At 29.8% G+C, this 22,712-nt stretch overlaps 1 protein-coding gene across 1 annotated transcript; it reads left to right on the top strand.

Moving 5' to 3' along the window:
* Positions 1-7,343: 7,343 nt before the first annotated feature.
* On the top strand, positions 7,344-9,024 carry LOC123205839 (berberine bridge enzyme-like 8). The gene has a single exon (XM_044622888.1). It carries the CDS (start codon positions 7,378-7,380, stop codon positions 8,965-8,967), a length of 1,590 nt encoding a protein of 529 aa, XP_044478823.1. The 5' UTR covers positions 7,344-7,377; the 3' UTR covers positions 8,968-9,024.
* Positions 9,025-22,712: the final 13,688 nt, after the last annotated feature.

The following is a 22,712-nucleotide window of genomic DNA, read 5'->3' as shown; positions in this document are numbered from 1 at the left end:
GGTTGTTGATTCCAATACCACTCATCACTTGACCAATGACATGAAAAACCTACCCATTCATTCTGAAAATATTAGACCGAAAGAGCTTGTTATTAGTAATAGTAAAACACTTCCAATCACTCATATTGGTTCCAATACATTCTCTTTTAATTCCAAACTCTATTGTTTTCAAGATATTCTTTATGTTTCATCTGTCTGTCAAAATTTACTTTTTGTTAATGCATTTACTCATGCTAATTGTGTTTCTCTTGAATTTTTTACTGTTATTTTTTCTATTAAGGATTTGGCATTTTTTGCAATCCTGTACAAAGGCTGGAGTGACAAGGGGTTATATTCTCTTTCATTAGAGCTATATTAGTCCTCTTCTAGTGGTTGCAAAGCCTTGTCTTCTGCCTTGTCAATCATACCTTAGGCATGCTTCAATCCCAATTGTTAAACACGTCTTGTGGTACTCTAATATTAATTTTGTTAATGATATTAGTACTCGTTTTCATGCTTGTAGCATTAGTAAATCCTTCATATTACCTTTCCCATCCTCTAATTTTAATGCTTCCACTCCATTAGAATTAGTTTGTTCAGACATTTGGGGTCGTACTATAGTTTTCTCAATAAATAGTGCTAGTTATTATGTTCTATTTTATGATCATTTTAGCAAATATTCATGGATATTTTTTATTAAGTACAAGCCTGAGGTACTTAGTTGTTTCATTAAATTTCATTGTATTGTTGAAAAGTATTTCGGTTGTCCTATTAAAAGTTTTCAATCTGACTAGGGTGGAGAATTTTAGGCCATGTGAAATTATCTTACTGACAATGATATTTCTCAATGACGGTCATGTCCATACATGCTAGAACAAAATGACTGTGTCAAAAAAAAGCATACCTATATTGTTGAAACTAATCTTGCACTCTTAAATCATACTAATTTGTCAATGCAATTTTGGGACTATGCTTTTGAAGCTATTGTTTACACTATAAATCGCCTTTCCACACTACATACTAGTCATCTTTCTTTATACCAAAAATTGTTTCATGAAAAACTGAATTATGCTAAACTTAAAATCTTTGGTTGTGCTTGTTACCCTTGGATGCATCCATATACCAAAACCAAATTATCTCCTAGTTCCAAACAGTGTGTTTTTCTTGTTGCAATAAAGTTTATAAAGGATAACTTTGTTTTGACACTATTGATAACAAAATCTATTACTCACAACATGTTCTCTTTGATGAACTAGTATTTCCATTCAAAGGATTAATTGATAGTGGCAATAGAATGAATAACTCAACCATTCCTAATTACATCAGTCCATTTCCAATTAGTCATTTTCATTTCCCATTGCATCTGCCTACAACAAACACCACACCACTTAGTGATCAATCATCCTTGCTCACCCTAACAATGGCTTTAACGTTGCCCCAAGCCTTTGATCGCCATAATCTAAGTCCACCAGGATTGGATTTAATTATGGATCTCTTTCAATATTTCCAACATCAATCGCCTAACTCCTCTCCATCACCTTGGTCAACTGAGAAAAATATTCATCTCATGGTTACTAGTGAAAAATTGGGGAACTTGAAACCTAAATCTTTCACCACTGGCATCGTTATACCTGAATCACCAAAGCTTTCAAACACAAAATCTGGCATGATACAATGAGTGAAGAAATTGAAACTTTTTTATCCCAAGGCACATGGGACTTGGTCCCTCGAGAGGACGCATTTAATATAGTTGTCAACAAATGGGTGTTTTGAGCTAAGAAGAATCTTGATGGTACTATCAATCCCTTTAAGGCATAACTTGTTGCAAAAGGGTTTCATCAACGCCATGGTATCAACTACTTTCAGACATTTAGTTTAGTAATTAAGCTATCTATAATTTGGCTCTTTCTCTTACTTGCAGTATCCTTTGGCTAGAATATCACGCAATTAGATGTTTCTAATGCTTTTTTACATGGTTAACTTGATGAAACCATATGCATGGTGCAACCTTAAGGCTATGTTGATCCACTAAAACCTCATCATGTCTATTACCTCCACAAGTCTCTTTATGGCCTGAAACAAGCACTAAAGGCATGGTTGTCTTATATTACCACTCTTTTACACCGGTTTGGCTTCATTAGTTCCAAAGTTGATACTTCACTTTACTGCTATAGACAAGGCACAATATGACACATTGTCTCATTTATGTAGATGATCTTATTTCACTTATAGCAATGCTATTTTTTTGTCTCATGCCATCAAGTAGCTTCAACAAGACATTACTCTTAAAGACCTTGGTTTGTTGAATTATTTTCTTGGTGTTAAGGTTAGTTGGCTACACCATGGGCTCTTGTTATCTCAAGAGAAATACATTAAAGATCATCTTGATAAAGCTAGCATGAGCATTGCCAAATTTGTTTTTACTCCTTCGTGTCCTACCATCAAATTTGTGCATAAAGATTCTGAAGCCTTTGATGATCCAACATTGTAGTGGTAGAGGGTTGATAGCTTGCAATACTTGTGTATCATAAGACCCGAAATTGCCTTAACTATTAATCAAGTGTTACAATACATGCATCAGCCCTGTAAATCTTAGTGGCAAAGTGTTAAGTGGATCTTGCATTATTTACATGACATTATCGGTCATTACTTACTCTTTCGTAAACTAAGCAATTTTGATCTTGTTGGTTATTGTGATGCTAACTAGGGCAACAATCTAGATGACAAAAAAAGTACCATCGAGTTTGCAATTTACTTCGGCTTTAATTTAATTTCATGGAGTTGTTAGAAACAACAAATAATTGTTTGGTCCTCAACAGAGGTTCAGTATGAGGTAGTTGCAACATGTGCCTTGGAAATTATATGGCTCAAATCTCTCCTTCATGAAATTGGTTTTTTTATTACATCGACTCCTATTATTTAGTGTGATAATTTATTGACTACATATCTCACCTTGAATCCTATTTTCCATCACAGTCTAAGTACTTAGAGATTGACTTCCAATTTGCTAGAGATCAAGTCCAACAAGGGCTCCTTAAGGTGTGATATTTTTCCTCCACCAACTGCAAATGTTCTCACTAAGTCGATGTCCAAAACCATATTTCAACTCTTAACGGACAAGTTAATAGTTTTTGCAAAACTTGTTAGGCTTGAGAGAGGGTGATATGCATAACTCATGCAAACAAATATAGCATCATATATTTTGTTGTATATTATACTGTATCACATAAAACTTATAATTTTGACCATATATTATATTGTATCACATCTAGCCATATATAGCTCTTGAATGTACTATATATTTCAAAAGTTAATGTAAATAAAATATGTCTTGGAGCGCCAATATTATTTATATGATTCAAAGGTCATGCAATTAATGGATAAAAAGGTAATTCATTGTTCATTTCCATCTTCTATTGTTTAAGGGATGTAAAGATTTACTTGTATTTGTATTGATAATTGAGATGTTAGAGATATACATTTAAAGATTTTTGGTTCTACGATTTATTTGTAAAATAGATTGTGATTTCGTTTAATTGTGTTAGTGTTATTGTGATTAAAGAAGATTAGAATCTAACAATAGAAAATTGAACATGAATTTCATTGATTTTTTATAAAATTTTTACCATATGTGATTTACATCCCACACGTATAGTCATACATGATGCAAGTCGAAGCTATTTGATGGATTTCTTCTTATTTCCGGTGGAATTAAAAGATTGACATTTTCTATATTGAACAATTGACCACATAAATATTGTTCACGCATGTGCCCTAATATGAGATCAGAATCAAATCAAAATCCAGGTTAAGATTATATTATATTTCTTGGTCGAATAAAAACAACATAACCGACTTTATTTTTCTTTTGATAAAAGCTTACACATTTCTAAGTAGTGGTTACATCAATAACCGAATTTATTTTTCTGTTGATAACAATTTTAAAATAAAATAAAATTATACGGAGAAACAATAATTTATTTATATAAATTAAAATAATATTTTATAATTAAGTAATATAATTTTTTTTATTTCAAAATTATTAAATCAGATTTTACCGCAAAATGTATACATGAATATGATTGTATAATTAATTTGTATATACTTCTCAATAATAATTTAAAATAAAATAAAAATTATCTATAACTTATTTATATAAATTGTAGTTTTTTATAATTAGATAATATAATTATTTATTTTATTTTTCACTATAAAATTATTAAATTAGATATTATCACCTAATATATATATGAATATAACTATATAATTAATTTATATAAATAATATTACTCTTGAAAACACCATGCATAATATTATCTCAAAAAGTGGTGGACTTTTCATGTTTGCACATAAAGTTGAAATTGTTCTTTTGTGTACGTTTTTATCATATTTGACTTATATTAAAACCATCAAAATATTTGATTCTAAAAAATATTTTAATATAGTGTTAGGTTAAAAATTTTTGGCATGATTCTATTTCAAATTGGATTACGGTTTAGACTCTTTGATACAAAATCTAAATTGATATGATATAAACACTACTCAATGATATGAACTATCAAGTCTATTATATACTAACAATATTAATTAAGGTATGAGACTTTATTTGTAACTTCCAATAATAATAATATTGACTATTGTATAGAATTGAATTTAATCTAAATTAAATTTGAACAAATTCTAATTGGAGAATAGTTTAAACTTAAAAGAAAAAATATCAATTCGTGTATTATTTTGTAACAGATAGTGTTATTCTTTGAAATTTGATAAAGTGTGTTGTTTTATAATAAATAGTTCATCATGTGTAATATTTTGACACAATTTTATTTGTTAATTAGAGTTAGGTTAACTAAAAAATATTTCAAATCGGGTTAAGGCTTAGACTCTTTGATATGAAACTTGAATTGATATGATATGAACACGACTTAATGACATAAACTATCAAATTTATTATATACTAATAATATTAATTAAGGTATGAGAATTTATTTGTAGCTTCCAATAATAATATTGACAATTGTATAGAATTGAATTTAATCTAAATTAAATTTGAACAAATTCTAATTGGAGAATAGTTTAAACTTAAAAGAATTAATTCAATGTGAGCTCAAGATTAATGAATTAAAATTCAAATTGCATTTAAATATAATATAATATTTGAGTCGATCTAAATCAACTCAGAGCTTAAATGGATCACAAACTTGATTTGATTATCACATGTTGCATATTGTCAAAGACTAATAAAATACGGCTCTTCGTAGTTTGTAGACAGATATTCATTAGACATTTCTTGGTCAATTTGGGAGGAGATGACTTTCGCCGTCTTTCCACTATCTTTTTAATAACAATATTATTATTAAAATGCAACATCAAACAGCTGCAAGATAAAATTCCGGATATCCAAATCTGAATATTTAAAATAATATATATTATATTTGATTAAATAATTTTAAATTAATAATTTAATTTAAATTTAATCATATAATAATATATTATATAAGCATCTAATTAATAGTTAAAATTGGATGTATAGAATAGACTTAATAATTCATTTATTAATATATAACGTGAATGTGCTAACAAGATTTATTCACAGTCAAACCAAAAGAAAAGTACTATATATGAGCCATACGCAGCCTATATATACAAGACAAGAAGCAATGAATGAGTTATTAAAGTAGAAGATGATAAAATTTTGGCAAAAGGCCTAACCGAAGGCTAGCTCCTCTAAGTAGATATCTAAAATTTATCAAAAAATAATAAATATCTGCCTAACTTATATAATATTTCAAGGACTGAATGAGCGATGTAAACTTGGTATTTCGTGATGTAATATCAATTTCTTTGTTTATTCAAATTAGAAAATATAAATTATGTATTGAAACTTATTCTGTCAAATAAAGAAAATAAATAATATTCAAGATTTTTTTTTGATATCATGTTATACAATAATTTGTTGAAAATATTCAAGTTAGTTCAGATTAATTCAAATTGGTTTCATGTTAATCCAAACCTGATCCAAATTTTTAAGGGTCAACCCTAACCCTATTTGAAATACTTTTTATGTAAAAAAATCAAAACCCTAACCCAATTTTTTTTGTATCGTGTAGTATCAAGTTAACATCTCGTGCCAAATTTTGCCAACTCTAACATATAGCATTTCTCATAACTCTAGGATGTATTTAGTTTGAATAATATTTTTTTACAAAAATGAAAAATTACCATACTAAAAGATTAATATATAAATGATTATTATATTTAATAAAAATTGATAAATATAAATAATTATTATATTTAATCATTATAATAAAATGATACTAAAATATAATTATTTGAAATATTCTTATATTAATTGTTTTGTTAACTTAAAATAAATGTATTTTTATTGTAATTTTATCTTAAAAAATTAATAAATAATTATCAAAATTATAATTAATTTATTAAGTTTTTAATATATAACGTGAATGTGCTAACAAGATTTATTCACAGGCAAACCAAAAGAAAAGTAATCATATAGAATGATGATAAGATTTTGGCAAAAGCCCTAAGAGTAACTCCTCCAAGTAGATATCCAAAATTTATCAAAAAAATAATAAACATCTAGCTAACCTATACAATATTTCCAGAAGCAATGAATGAGTGATGTAGATTTGATGTTTAGTGATGCAATATCAATTTCTTTGTTGATTTGAATTAGAAAATATAGATTATATATTTAAACTCTCTCTGTCAAATAAAGAAAATAAATAGTATTGGAGATTTTTTTATAATATTATGTTATGCAATAATTTGTTCAAAATATTCAGATTAGTTCGGATTGATTCGAGTTGGCTTTGTATCAATTTGAACTTGATTCAACTTTTTAAGGGTCAACCATAACCTAACTTGAACTATTATTTGTGTAAAAAAATCATAACCCTAATCTAATTATTTTCGTATTGTGTCATATCGGGGTTAATAGATCACGTCAAATTTTGTCAATTCTAACACATTATTTCTCGTAACTCTAAGATGTATTTGATTTAAGTAATTTTTTCACAAAAATAAAAGATTACCATACTAAAAGATCATAAATTACTATTATATTTAATGAAGATTAATAAATATAAATAATTACGGTATATAATTGAGTATAGTAAAAGAATACTAAAATATACAATATTAATTGTTTTATTAACTCAAAATAAATATATTTTTATTCTAGTTTTATTTTTAAAAAATTAATAAATAATTATCAAAATTATAATTAGTTTATTAATTATTTAATATATAACGAGAATGTGCTAATAAGATTTATTCACAGTCAAACCAAAAGAAAAGTATTATGTATGAACCATACGCAGCCTATATATACAAGACAAGAACCCATGAATACAACGCACATGCATAATATCTACAATGAAAAATTTTACAAATACTCCGAAACTTTCATTGTTTTCGATAATTCTCATTCTCTTTTCATCTTTTTCATGGCGAGCAACTTCTGATTCTGTCCACGAAAACTTCCTCCATTGTCTCTTCAACCATTCTCAGCCTTCCCATCCAATCTCCCCCGCCATTTTCACCCCACAAAATACCTCCTTTTCCTCCATATTGCAATCCTACATTCGGAATCTCCGTTTCAACTCAACTTCAACTCCCAAACCTTTCCTTATCATCACTGCATTGCATGAATCCCACGTCCAGGTTGCGGTTATTTGTGCCCGGAAACATGGCCTGCAGATGAAAATCAGAAGCGGCGGCCATGACTACGAGGGCTTATCTTATGTCTCCCAAGTCCCTTTCTTCGTCCTTGACATGTTTAATCTTCGCGCTGTTGATGTTGACATTGAAAACAACACTGCCTGGGTTCAGGCGGGGGCGATTCTTGGAGAAGTTTATTATAAAATTGCGGAGAAGAGTAAAACTCATGGCTTCCCGGCCGGGATTTGTCCCACAGTGGGTGTTGGTGGACACATGAGCGGCGGAGGATATGGTAACATGATGAGAAAATACGGGCTCACTGTCGATAATATCGTCGATGCAAGGCTTGTTGATGCTAATGGAAGGCTTCTGGATAGAAAATCCATGGGGGAAGATTTGTTTTGGGCTATCAGAGGAGGAGGAGGAGCCAGTTTCGGAGCCATTATTGCTTATAAAATCAATCTTGTTCCAGTTCCAGAAACAGTGACTTCGTTTCTGGTTAGAAGAACTTTAGAATCACACAATCTAACTGAGATTGTGGATCAATGGCAACATGTCGCGTACAAACTTCCTAAAGAGCTCTTCGTCCGACTCACATTAGATGTGGTTAATAAGACTGTGAGGGGGAACTTCTGGGGTTTTTATCTCGGTGGCTCTGAGAAACTTCTTTCAATCATGGAAAAGAGCTTTCCTCAACTGGGGTTAACTCAGTCTGACTGCGTCGAATCGAGCTGGCTTGAATCAGTTGTTTTCTGGAGAGATTTTCCCTCCGGAACATCAACAAATGTTTTACTAAATCGTGCGCCGGCGCTGAGTTTCCTGAAGAGAAAGTCCGATTATGTGAGGAAGCCGATTCCTATGGACGGCCTGGAAGGAATATGGAAGAAAATGATTGAACTAGAGACGCCAATGCTGACATTCAATCCTTACGGGGGTCGAATGGAGGAGATTGCCGCGACGGCGACGCCATTTCCGCATAGAGCTGGAAACTTATGGAAGATTCAGTACTTAGTGGACTGGAATGAATCGGGGACTGAGGCGGCAAACTTTTATTTGGGGTTGATTCGAGAGCTTTATAATCACATGACTCCATTTGTGTCCAAGAATCCGAGGCAGGCGTTTCTGAATTATAGAGATATTGATTTGGGGATCAATCACAATGGAAATGGGAGCTACTTGGAAGGAAGAGTTTATGGAATCAAGTATTTCAAGGGTAATTTCGAGCGGTTGGTGAAGATTAAGACTAAGGTTGATCCTGATAACTTCTTCAAGAATGAACAAAGCATTCCAGTTCTTCCACACTAGTTTAATATTAATTATTTCAGATATAATATGAGTATCAATCAAATCATGAGCCCTCAAGAGTTAAGTATTCAATTATATATTTAAGTAATATGTAATTATGTGATTGAATAATTAAATTAAAGATAAATATTTAATTATATGAAAATAGATCATATGAATGTTTAATTAAATACTCAAAATTTGGTGTATAAAAAATTATTGTGATATTTAATGGTTATAAAATTAAACATAAGTTGGTTCTTGCAATCTTTTTGTTGGAATCTAATAAATAAATGAAGTTGTTTTTTTTATTATATGAGTTTCCAAGTATTAATGAGAATATGTGTCATCATACATCATTGTTGTATCGCTCTCTTGATGTTAATTGTTCATACAACTCTGCACGGCGTTGTAAGATCAATGATATTCTAGCAAAATGATGTCGTGGCAGTACAAGAGTCGGATACGTAATTAACATTTGAATTTTGTAAGGATATAGCATTTGAATGATCAAAAGCACGAGGCTAATATTAATTTGTTTTCACATCTGCAGCAACCTTTGATAATATCCTTTGTTGTTTGGAAATTTGGAACACTAGTGCTGTTTTCCCCTTCTACGTATGACAAATATTGAATAATCCTTGATAATATCCATGTGTACGGCTCGTTCAGACTTTTCAGCATGCTCTTAATCCAACCGACATTAAATTGTAAAGACGACGAAATTTCAACAATAACTAGTTTTAAATTGTTGGATGATTATCTCTATATATATTTTCAACAATAACTAGTTGAAAATATTAAACAGTGACATCTAAAATTCTATTTAGATTTTTATCTTTGAAATTGTGACCATTTGCCTTTTTAAAATACATAATTTTCTCTTTTTTTCCTCTATAATTAAAGGTATATAAACAAGAACAACAAACCCTCAATAGAGGAAATTTAAGAACAACCTAAGCATCTCTTTCTTATTCTTCTTTCTTTCACTTATTTTTTTTCCATTATCCCATCTTAGGAAAGGCCTAGGCCCACCCTTAACTCCAATTTTTTTTTTTTTAAATTTTAATGAAGACCCACCCTCATTTGTTTCATTAGGCCACCCTTACTAAGTTTTGCTTTTCAAAATATAAACAAGCCCAAAAACTCAATTTCCAAACCCTAACCTATTCACCAAATCCCATTCTTCCAATTCTGTCGCTTCCAAGAATTCTTAGGCCCAAGTTGCAATCCCATTCTTCACTAATTCTCCCTCGTTACTCATTTGATAAGTGGCTGCTCTATTGCTCCTAGTTACAGCTTCCAAGTAATTTTTTTTTAATTTTTATATAACAATTTTATGTTGGAGCATCTTGAATGGTTCAGTGTTTTTGGAATTAATGAGGAAATGCTGGACATAATTGTAGTTTTTGTGCCTATGAATTCTGATGAAATTTCACCGGTTGATTGTCCTTTATTATTAATAGGATTTTGTGAATGGAAAGCTTTTGTATTGGATGTTTTTTCTTGCTGTGAACGAATATACATGAACCTTAATAAGAGTGCAATTGGACAACTTATTGAAAGGAGCACGTGGTCCATGGCATATTGATTTGGCACTTAATATAATGATGAATGAGGATGTGCATAACTGTGAATAATATAATTGTCTATGGACTTTTTGTTAAGGTGTAGCTCAATGAAACACCATGAGTTGCAGTTTAAAGTTCTAACACACTCAAACTCAGCATTTGTTATAGCACAAATGCTACCCTAAAATATTTACATCCGATTGTTTTTTCATCTTGTCTGGGTTAGGCTTGTTAATTTCTTGAGATTTTGTAGAAATTTAAGAGGTCAAATAGAGATGGGACCTGGGAGTTACTCAATTTTACTTTTTGTTGTCTCGCCTGTAAATTAAATTTTGATAGTGAGGGATTTAAAGAAAGTTTATTGCTGCAATTGAGATATGAGAATTGACATTTATATTTTCTATTGAAATTGAATAATGCAAATCCCTCTTTTTGTTCTTAACTTCGGTGTAACTAGTTATTAATTTCTTAGATATATTTTGATATTTTGGGTTTAACATATTCATCATTTTTTCTATAGATTTAATATTAGATTGAGTGTTACTATAAGGTAAAATATATGTTGATTAGTGAACAATGATTGAGCATGGAGAGCCCCCCTTAGCAAAAATTTTGGTTCTACCTTTGATTTCCTCTTCCTTTTTCTCCCACTCATTTCTTTTCAATAAATTTTGATCTAGCTGATTCTTCTATTCAAGTAAATATAAATCAAGGGTTATTGTCAGATTGTCCTAGAAAATTGAAGAGTGAAAATTGGTGATGAAGAAGATAGAAGCAGAAGGATGATCAATGGTAAGAATGAATGAAGGAGAAGGATGGCTACTCTTGTTGGTGGTGAAGATTTCTATAGAAGAAGGACGGTTAAAAGTGGTGTGGCAGTGAAGATGACGAGAGGAGAAAGAGAATGACTAATGATTAGTGATGAAGATAACAAGAGAAGAAAAAGATGGTTAATGGTGGTATTAAATGTTGGTGAATGAAGAGAGGAGAAAAATGATAACCGACAATTAGTGGTAAAGAATTGAACATGATAAAAGAAAAAGGATTAAATAAAAAAAAATATTTTTTTTTAGAAAAAGGGAAAATAATAAATTATAATTATTAGAGGATACATCGGTAAATTAAATATTAGTGGATAATAAATTGATTAGTTAAATTTCAATTGTTCAATATGGGTATTTTTATGAATTTTTTTAAATTGAAGACTTATTAATAATTGAAATTTGTATTAAAGAAACATCTTATATAACATCTTATATAAGTATTTCTTGCATATAAGATTGTCTCAATATCTTATTTATTAATACGATGATGTCAATTAATAAGTTAAGAACAATGTTATGTGTACGTATTATATATATATAATTTAGATATACAAATGGCGTGTTATCATATGAGTGAATATTATATTTTTAATTAAAAATCATCCAACTATATAATGACCCATCATCTATATATTTAAATTATATATCAAAAATATATATGCATGGTTTTATTAATAAATTAAATTTTAATTTTCAATACTATTTATCATGGTTGTAATTACTGAATATAAATTTTAATTTTGATGACAAATTGAATGAAAGATAGAATTTAACATTATACAGATGTTACTGTATTATTAGAAAATTTTATCATTACATTAAAATGATATAAAGAGACTATTTATATAAACATTTTTTTAAAATTTAGGATTAATATTATGTATACAAATAAATTATACAAACTTTTGTATATAACCAAATGTGTTTGCATCTGATTACATGATTGTGAAATAAGAGAAAAAAACAAACAATCATATCACTCAATCATAAACTGCTACCTCAATTTGTACAAAAAAAATATATAATTTGTTTGTTCATACAATTTTATTCTTAAATTTAAATGCCACATGATTATATAAATTTGAATCTTAATGAAGATGCACTACCATGTGATTGGTCTTATAATAAATACTTAATCACGATGTCATATCATAATTGATACTCAAATTATTACTTATTATAAGTATACATAATTTTATTATATGTCAATCATACTAATAAAAATTTGAGATTTTGTCTGTAGCTTTCACTAATAATAATATTAACTATTGTGTAACAAACCTATAAATAAATCTTACGGGGGTCAATATTATAATAATATAAATATGTTTTAAATTAAAACAAAAACAAACATTTATATTAATAAAATATTCATGAACTAATACATTTATAATTGTTTTTTATGTGATTTCATCTTTTGAAAATATTGTATAATGACTTTATTATTAATACTATCAAATATATCATTTTCTACATATACAACTACACTATCATTTAATTATTGATCACTTATTTTATTTTGCAATGGATTTTTCATAAAATTCATTGCTGAAAAAATTCTTTCTACACTAGCAGTGATAACAGGTAAAATCAATGCTAATTTCATTAACAAAAAAACTAATGGAAACACTTTATCCTTCTTAGTTTCAACCATCACTCTTGCAAGATCTTCAGTCCCATAAATTTGATATTAGAGAGTATATTCAAAATGTAAACATCAAATTGAGAATCAAGTGCAATGAGATATAAGTCAAAAAATTCTTCAAGATAAAATTTAGTAAGACAAATTAATTTTTTATTATTAAAAGCAACCCAATTTTCATTTAGACATAAACATGCCAAATAAATAAACTTCATCTTTACTTTATTAAAACGATTATTCAACTTTTGAAGTTACATATTTATGACTATATAAAATACATCAATGCGGTAATGATTAGCATTTGTGATACCTTGAATCTTGTGTCGCAATTGCTCTTGGATAAAAAAATTTTCATCCATATTTGGAACATCAATGTCATGATTGACACAAAAAGAATAGACTTTGTTAAGTAAAATCTCCCATCCACTATCTCTTATCACTTGTAAAACTTGGTTACATGCTTCAATTAAATTCATAACATTTACAATATCTTGGTATTTTCTTTGTGCTGTTTGAAAAAGTTCATTTGTAAAGCCAAGTATATCCTTCATCATAAATAGACTAAACATAAAGTAAAATGATTGCATCAATTTCAGTATATTTTTTTGCTTAGAATCTTTGCTCAAAGTTTGTCCCATCTTTTGCCACAATTTCAAGAACATCGATAACAGATGAAAATAACAAAGTTATGCTTATTAATGAACCATAATGCAAGCCCCAACGAGTATCACCGACACGTTTCAAATTTGTCTATTAATTAAGACCTCTTCCACTTGAAAGTTCACCATCAAAAAAAGCTTTAAAAACTTTATAAGTTTGCTTATGTCTAAAAATATCACAAGGTTTTGATAAAGCACCAATAATATTAATTATAATTGCTACAATATTAAAGAGATCATTAACATTATCTTGGTTCTTTGCTAAAGCTACAAGAGTCAATTAGAGTTGATGGGCAAAACAATGAATATAATAAGCACATCTACTATGCTTCAAGTTTAATGTCTTTAAACTATTGAATTCTCTTCCATATTATTAGCTCTATCATAATTTTGTCCTCGAACTTTAGAAAAATTCAACCAATGCCTAGAAAAAAAAATTGTTAAGTGTTATCTTGAGTGAGAGAGTTGTAGTACTAATAACATGTTCAACACCTAGAAAAAGCTCTACAACAAGCTCATTCTTGTTAACATAACACAAGACAAGAGCTCAAGAAAATTCCCCTGATTGTTTGAATTTTCAAATTCATTATGATCATAAAATGCTAGTGCTTGTCTTAGAAGAAAACAAACACAATCAACTGTAGCATTTAAACCAATTCGATACTCAATTCATCCTTTAAAAAATGTCTGAATATGTTGTTTTTGATTCAATAACAATTCACACATTCTTCAAGCTTAGTTATGATAAATATTAGCACTTCTAAAGTGAACATTCAATTTTTCCTTCTTTTTTTTCCAATTTGAAACCTTTGGCCAACCAAGTGATCACCATCCTCTTTATCAGCAATGTTTGGCTTAAAAAGATGAAACAACAAATTGCCTTGAAAATCTGCCAAAATCTTTAAAAGGAAATATTATTTTTGATTCAATAACAATTCACACATTCTTCGAGCTTAGTTATGAGAAATATTAGCACTTCCAAAGTGAACATTCAATTTTTCCTTCTTTTTTTTTTTCAATTTGAAATCCTTTGGCCAACCAAGTGATCACCACCCTCTTTATTGCCAACGTCTGGCTTAAAAAGATGAAACAACAAATTGCCTTGAAAATCTGCCAAAATCTTTAAAAGGAAACTAGTGATCTTTAGGTTGATAAGAACCCCTTTTCACTTATAATCTTCTTATTTGATCTCAAATAAGAGGATCATAATATGAAATTCGTGGTCATAAACTTGGATCTATAGGATGATCTTACAAATTGACATCCACTTTTTTATTTGAATCATCAATATTATCCTCTTGTTCACGCAATGAGATCATTGTTGACTTTTTTTTGAAAAATCTTTCCATACTATTTCAAAATAATAATATATTATAACTTGATAATGAAAATGCAATAAAAATATATTATAAATAAAACAAAAAATTTATTTGTCCTGATGAAATAATAAAATAAAACTCAAATTAAAATGAAATTCACATGAGTAAAAACACAAACACCTTAAGCACAAAACTACCACAAATTCATACAAGTCTTTCTTTAAACACCTTACAAACAATTAAGAAACAATAAACAAGTCTTCTTCAAAATAATCACTCCCAAAACTAACCAAACAATCGAACAAACTTTATAAACAATCCATTAGTTATAGCAATTTAGGCGCTTATTCATGTAAATCTGGAAAAAGGAATAGTGAATATTATTGGCCAAAGGACTATTTCCCACCCAAGTTTTAATGTAAAGACAAATACATACATAGAGTTTTAAAAACCCAAACACTCACCCATGGATTAACATCTGCTAGAATTTTCTGTTAGAAGTAAGGGTAAAACCATTATTTTACCTTTCATATTAAAAAATATATAATTAATCTCATTCCCCCCTCCAAGTTTTGAAAAATAACATTTCACCTTGATTTCAAACTTTGAAAAAGTGACACTTCACCCTAACAAACCCTTGGTTTTCTTCTCTTTGGCAACGATGACCACACAACAACAAAGACAACACCATTCTCCTATCTTTTCTCTTTGTTATGACTAACAACGTCTCACAATAGATGAAGATCAATCGATGATGAAAATTGAAGATGAAGCCTTAATTCTTTAACGACGAAAGCATCAACACGATGAAACCTCAATTCTCCAGCACTAGCTTTGGTGTTATCGCTTGGGCTTCAAATAAAGATGAATTGCACTACTGAAGCTTTATCTGGAGTCAATTTGATGGATTTGAGAATTGGCCTAGTCTTCTTCTTCTTCTTCAATTTTCATCGTCGACTGATCTTTGTTTGTTGTGGGACGTCGTTGACCATGGCAAAAAGAGAAATGAGGGGAATGGTGGCCATCTTCATCACCATGCAATTACCGTTGTCGAAGAGAAGAAAACCAATGGTTTGTGGGGGTGAAGTGTCACTTTTTCAAAGTTTGAGGTTGGGGTAAAATGTTACTTTTCAAAACTTGAGAGGAAATGAGATTAATTATATATTTTTTTATATGAAAGGTAAAATGATGATTTTACCCTTACTTCTAACAGAAAATTCTAGCAGATGTTAATCCATGGGTGAGTGTTTGGGTTTTTAAAACTCTATGTGTGTATTTGTCTTTACATTAAAACTTGGGTGGGAAATAGTCCTTTGGCCAATATTATTATACTATGTTCAAATTTTTCAATTTGTATTTGAATGTATAATGAATTGAAGGGACCACCAACTCATCAAAAACTAACTACTTATGCAAACATTTATGGCTCATTATTGAACATATAATAATGAAAAGAATAAACATAAAGCTGGAAATTAATTGGATACTAAATGCGATTAAAATTACATAACTTAGTTGAAATTAATAAAGGAGGAAAATAAATCAAATTAAGATGACATAATAAAACTTAGTCAAAATGGAATACTAAATCAAATTCAAACAAAACTTTAGCAACCCAATATAACCTAAACTCTAATTTAAACAATCAAATAATCAAAATAATAAGAGGGATGAAATTGATACCTGACAAAAATACCCTAAGAGTGATTAATGATATGAAATAAAGATAGAGCTTGGAGAAGAGTTGATAATGATATGAAATAAAGATGAAGCTTGAAGAAAAGTTGATAATTTGATGAACAAGCGAAGAAAGGAAGGATTGAGCAAAGGATAGGAGAGAAAACTCAAATAGACAAAAGAGAAGAAAAGCTGAAGAAAATAATGAGTTGATAATGTTGCGAGTGTGTGAAGAAAAGAATGGATTTTATTTAATAAAATATTAAAATTGACTATATAATGTCATGGCATTATTGTAAATATATATAAATTTTCGGTTTTTTTTTAAGTCACAAGGGTCAATTCACCTTGTTGACCCCAGTTCCCTCCGCATTGAATTTGATCTAAGTTAGAATAATATCTAGTTTGAACTCAAAAGAATAAGTTTGAGATCAACTCAAAATTGATGAGTTGAGACTCAAGTTTCATTTGAAAATAATTTAATAGTTGATTTAATCTAGATCGACTTGAACTTTGACAAACAAAATGAAAATGTGAAAATTGTTTACATGCGAGGACAAAAGACGCTACAAAAAAATACCTCTAAACTTTTATTAGATTTCTAGAAAAATTACACAAGAACTGTCATTCTCATTTCTTATCGGTAAACATCCCTCTTGACAATGATTTCTCCATTCACCCCTGAGGTAAGATATTTACCTGTACTTCTTAATGAGTTGAAGATAATGAAACAGTTGCCTAGGCAATCAACTCATTTTCCATTTCTTCTGTTCATTTTTCAATGCCTTTATTCCATCAAAACTATATCACATGAATAATCCCTAAATCGTACTATTTTACTTAAACAAAAAACACACTATTTTGAGAGTTGGTTTTCACATCTTCTCTTAAATCAAATATGCAATGTTTTGATTTGCATTGGAAAACCAACAATCAATGACTCACTTTTCACCATCTAATAAATAGGGCAACAATAATTTTCCCTTAATTACAACTCCTTACTTTTTCACTTCAATCACACAACTCTTCCATTAACTCTAATACTCTTATACTCTAAACACATAAACTACATAACACTATCTTCCTTGAACTATAAAATTATATAAACATAATTGTTTCAAAATTCATTTTACTCCTCTCTCTTACTAGCTAACAAGTTAAACTTTTAATATTTTATAATGTAGCAATTGTTTTTTCGAGGGTAATATGTAATTATTATTTGAATTTAGTAAAAATAAAGCACTTGAATGATAAAAAACATTAAGCTAATATTTGTTTCACATGTATAGCAACTTCAAATATTGTCCTTTATTTTGGGGCCACAAACCTTATATCTGATTGTGCAAATTAATTAAGTCAATTAATTATAGGAAATATCAATTGCATGCAGGAAATAAAACAAATCAACCACAATCAAGAACATAGGATTTATGTGGAAAACTTTCCACTGTGAAAGGGAAAAAACCACAGCCAAATTTTGAATAAAATCTACTATTCAAGAAAAACAGGTACAATCATTCTCAACTTTCTTGGTACGTGCTGTCGTTGACACCCAAATTAAATCCTAAATTCCTGCAACAAAAATATAGTAAAGGAAAGTAGGGATCGATCCCTCGAAGAGCCTTGATTAGTACGTCGCTACAAATAATCGAAACAAAGAAATAAAAGGGGGGGTTTTGAAGTGAATGCAAATTATAATGGAAAACAATAAATAAAAATTCAGAAAAGTAATCTAAAAGGAATAAATTGATTTAACAAACCTTGGTCTTCAGTCACATCCACCAATGGAACTACGATTGATCATCGAAACCAAAAATATCAAATTAATTATTCAAATATTCGTTGTGGTATTAAATTTACCTGTCATTCCTTACGATTAGTTAATCAAAAACATGTATTCCAATTAACCCTTATTGATTAATAATTCGGATACGATCGCGAATTTAATTAAACAATAGCATTACGAATTAGAAAGACCAACGAAGTAAGACAACACAAACGTACGACGTTGCATTTAATCTAGTTGATTATTTTCCTAGGATTTATAGTTTCTGACGCAGCAAACGATAAACCTAGTCGCCACTTCGATTAGATGGATTGAACAATTACGGATTCAGCACCTAAACTAGCAATAGATTATATTAATTGATAAACTAATTGCGCACCTTAGAAATCAACCAACACAATCATGAAAAATAATTCAGAAAGATAACCAATACTCAAATAATTAAAAGATGCATTAAAGAACAAAAAATAAATCTCACAATCATTGTAGTTCCATGGTTTCAGATCCCTTCAACCAAGATAAATTATTCAGCCACTGTAGACCATGCTTTTCTCTCTAATTCTCTCAGTACAATGGTTGATAAAAACTCAAATAAAAACATCAGATTATATATATATTATCTTCCTACTAATAATCTGGAAATTGAATCCTAATCTCCTAATCTAATCAAGCAAAGTGATCCATATCTTCCCAAAAAGAAAGGAAAAGGAAAAGATATATATTTTTAATATAAATCCTTCTTCCAAAAATATCATTCCTTATTTAGCTCAATTAATCCTCTTTTCCAGCTGGTGATTATCCCTTTCCTTGGAAGCAAATCTTAATATTTTCTGGACTCTTGCAACAAATCTGGACGTTCAGATCTGCTTTCCGGATTCTGCTCTCATTTTTCACGTGCCCACGCCTAGTCTGCATTACGAAATTTCCAGTTTAATATGTCTGCTGCAGTTTTTCCTCTTTTTGGCCCTATTTATTCCAAAATTGCTCAAAGCTTCCTAAAAGCAAAAAGATAAGCAATTCCATTAGATTAAATCAAATTTCCACACAACACAAGGGAATTATAAATCAAAATAGTAACAATTATTGGCCTTATCAATTTCTATGAACTTGACATCAACAATCAAGAAATGTGTACCCAAATTATTTCCCTAGCCAAAATTCCACAATACTCTGTGATTATGGATTAATATAAGAAAAATAAACCTTCAAATAATTCTTGAAATAAACCCTAGTGATTTTGATAATATCCAGTGATGAATTAAAGACCAAGGAAAAATTTAACATTTTCTATCTTTGATCTACATAGGTAAGAAAAACAAAATCTCTAATATGTTATTCTTGCTTCGTCTTAGTGTCACCATAAAAAACCTAAAAGAGACATATTTACATATCATTATAATGAGGGCATCAATGTAAATTTATTATTATTATTTAATAATGTGGGTTAGACCTTGAAGCCCATTGAGCCAACAATCTTCCCCTCCAACACATGGAAGAGTGTTAGCTCCTCAACATCACTTGGAGCTTTGTCCAGCCATTTTAGTGTAGAATTGGTGTTTGTCCTAGGTCATTATTTTAGTCAACATGTCAATCGGATTTTTATCAGTGTGAACTTTTTCAATAAAATCTCTCGATTGTTCATTACTTCACAAATCCAGTGGTATCTCACATAAATATGTTTGGTGCGACTATGTTATGTAACATTCTTGCTCAAATCCAAAGCACTTTGACTATTATAATCAACCACATACTCATCTTGATTCAAACCCAACCAATTCCAGAGCATCTTTTTACCTGTTTCAATTACAATTATAGACTTAGCTTTAGTGATAAACAAGACAACGCAATGGATAACTTGGACATTTTTTAGGATTGTGTTGAGAAGAAGGGAAAATGTTTGGCAAGGGCAAAAGGTTTGTGGATTTAAGGATGAAATTTGAAACAAATGGTGTAGTGTTTGTGTGTGGTAAAGGACTTATATGGCTAGGATTAACATTTAAAGGGTGTCTAATGTTTGCGTTTGTCTAAGCTATAGAACCAAAACGAACTTCAAGAACAAGATCACTTAACACGGTGGCAGGTAAAAGTAAGTGTTTAAAAAGAATTTACCTATGTAGAAGCAGATTTGAAAAGGTTAAGAAAATTTTTATATGTTTGAAAAGGGAAATCTGTCTTATTAAACTTTCCTGATACTGAAATTTAAACTCCCCTAAACTTACTTAGACATTTATACCCTTTGTGAATTAAGCTATAACCTAAAAAGACACATTTTTAGTATGATAATCAAATTTATGTTTATTGTATGGGTGAAGGAAAGGGTAGCAAAACACAACTAAACACATTTCTGAATGAATAGTCAGGGAATTTGTGAAACAACAATTGATAAGGATTGTTATTTCCTAAGACAAGAGTTGGCATTCTATTTATTGGAAAAATAGTAGTTTGGAAAGACTCCCAATAACAACCTAAAGGCTTACTAGCTTGAGATAATAACACTAGTCCCAACTATACTTTATGCCTATAGTTACGTTCATTCTGTTGGTAAGTATGTGGACATGTGTTAGTGTGTGAAATTCCATATTTTTTGGCATCTAATTTCCTTGATTTGTGTTATTTAATTCATTAATTATTCGATTAATTTCTTGTTTTAGGAAATTGGGCATTAATTGCATTATTCTGAGAAAAGATGCGAAATAAAAGGAATTTAGAGTTGTCACATATCAAGACGGAAAGACAGCAAAATACATAGGAAATGCCTAATTGTGGAAAGGAGAGAATCTCGCTATTTATTGAGAAATTCACAGTTAGAGACTTAATTGACAATCGGAGAAAGTTCAGGTCCTTTGGATGATATTTGGCACAAAAAATTTCTCAATGACTGAAGCAGACCTGGCACTATAAAAAGGAAAACTGCTCTCTGTTTTAGGGGCTGGCTTTTTTTGGCATCATTTTCTTTCAAAAATAAACACAGCCGCAACCTTTTGCTGGTTCTTCTTCAATTAGGATAGGATTTTTATTTTATTTTTTTGTGAAGCCATGAGCATGAACATGAGTGGCTAACTCTTTTCTTTAGTCAAGTAATCAAGATCATGGTTCTACGATGATTGTGAGATCTTCTTTACCCGTTCTTTTCTTTTAAATATTTAATCTATTCCTAATTTTATTTATTGTTGTCTTGTTCAAATTAAATAGGAGAAGTCTTATTTATTTTGGATTAAATACAACTTTGCTAGAATAAATTATTGAATCCATAATTGTTTATGGTTTAATCATAAATGGCCAACTAGCATGCTTGGTGAAGTAGAATAACTATTGTATGTTAGTGGAATAAGTTAATCTAATTTAAACAAAAACAACGTCTGTGTTTTGTTGAATAGAATTGGTGGCTTTTCTAATTCTTAATTCTATTTCAATTTAAATTCTAAGATCGTATCTAGAACTGATTGAAAAACAAGAGAAGTAATTAAATAATGTTTCTTAATTACCGACACCCAAGGAAAAGGAGAACAACAAGCATCTTGATGTTTCATAACCGGTTTATTTAAAAGGAAAGATTAATCTTTTTATCGATGATCAATTGAATTGAACCATACTTGAATTACTTGGCTAGAACTCGTGTTATTATTGTTTCAATCTAGTTTTCTGATTGCTTTGATTATTTAATTTTGAATTAAATTATTTTTGTTTATTGGTAGGATTACAAACAACAAAATCCCTCTTGCTTTATTTTGTTAGATTTTAGATGAATAGCCTAATCTTTGTGGATACGACTCTGCTTGCCCTATCTACAAGTTTTCATTAAGAGAGTAGAAAATTTTATTTTTGGTGGATTTGACACCCATCAAATTTTGGTGTCGTTGTCGGGGATTGGTGTTGATAATTTGTTTGAAATGTTTTTTTAATTTTTTTTTATGACCCGTTTGAATCCTGTAGGAGAACTTCAGTTTGATCCTGAAATCGAGAAGACTACGAGACAACTCCGCAAAGAAACTAAATTAAGTAAAGTTTTTTCTTCTTCATCTTCTGGAATTAATTTAGGAAAGGATTTAACAAATACGAGAGTAGCAGCAATGATCGAATGAGAGCTTACTTTGAAGGAGATGGTTATACCTATCATCAATCAACAACCTCTGTGCATTGCCTATCCAAACATCGATGCCAATTTTGAACTCAAATCAGGTTTGATCCATTTATTGCCTACTTTTCAAGGATTATCAAGTAAGGACCCTCATAAACAATTGAAAGAATTTCATGTTGTTTGTTCCACTCTGAAACCACAAGGGGTAGT

This window comes from Mangifera indica, unplaced genomic scaffold (assembly GCF_011075055.1).
Source record: "Mangifera indica cultivar Alphonso unplaced genomic scaffold, CATAS_Mindica_2.1 Un_0017, whole genome shotgun sequence".
NCBI classification, from domain to species: domain Eukaryota; kingdom Viridiplantae; phylum Streptophyta; class Magnoliopsida; order Sapindales; family Anacardiaceae; genus Mangifera; species Mangifera indica.
The sequence above is the reverse complement of the archived record's forward strand: the minus strand, read 5'-3'. Positions and strand labels throughout refer to the sequence as shown.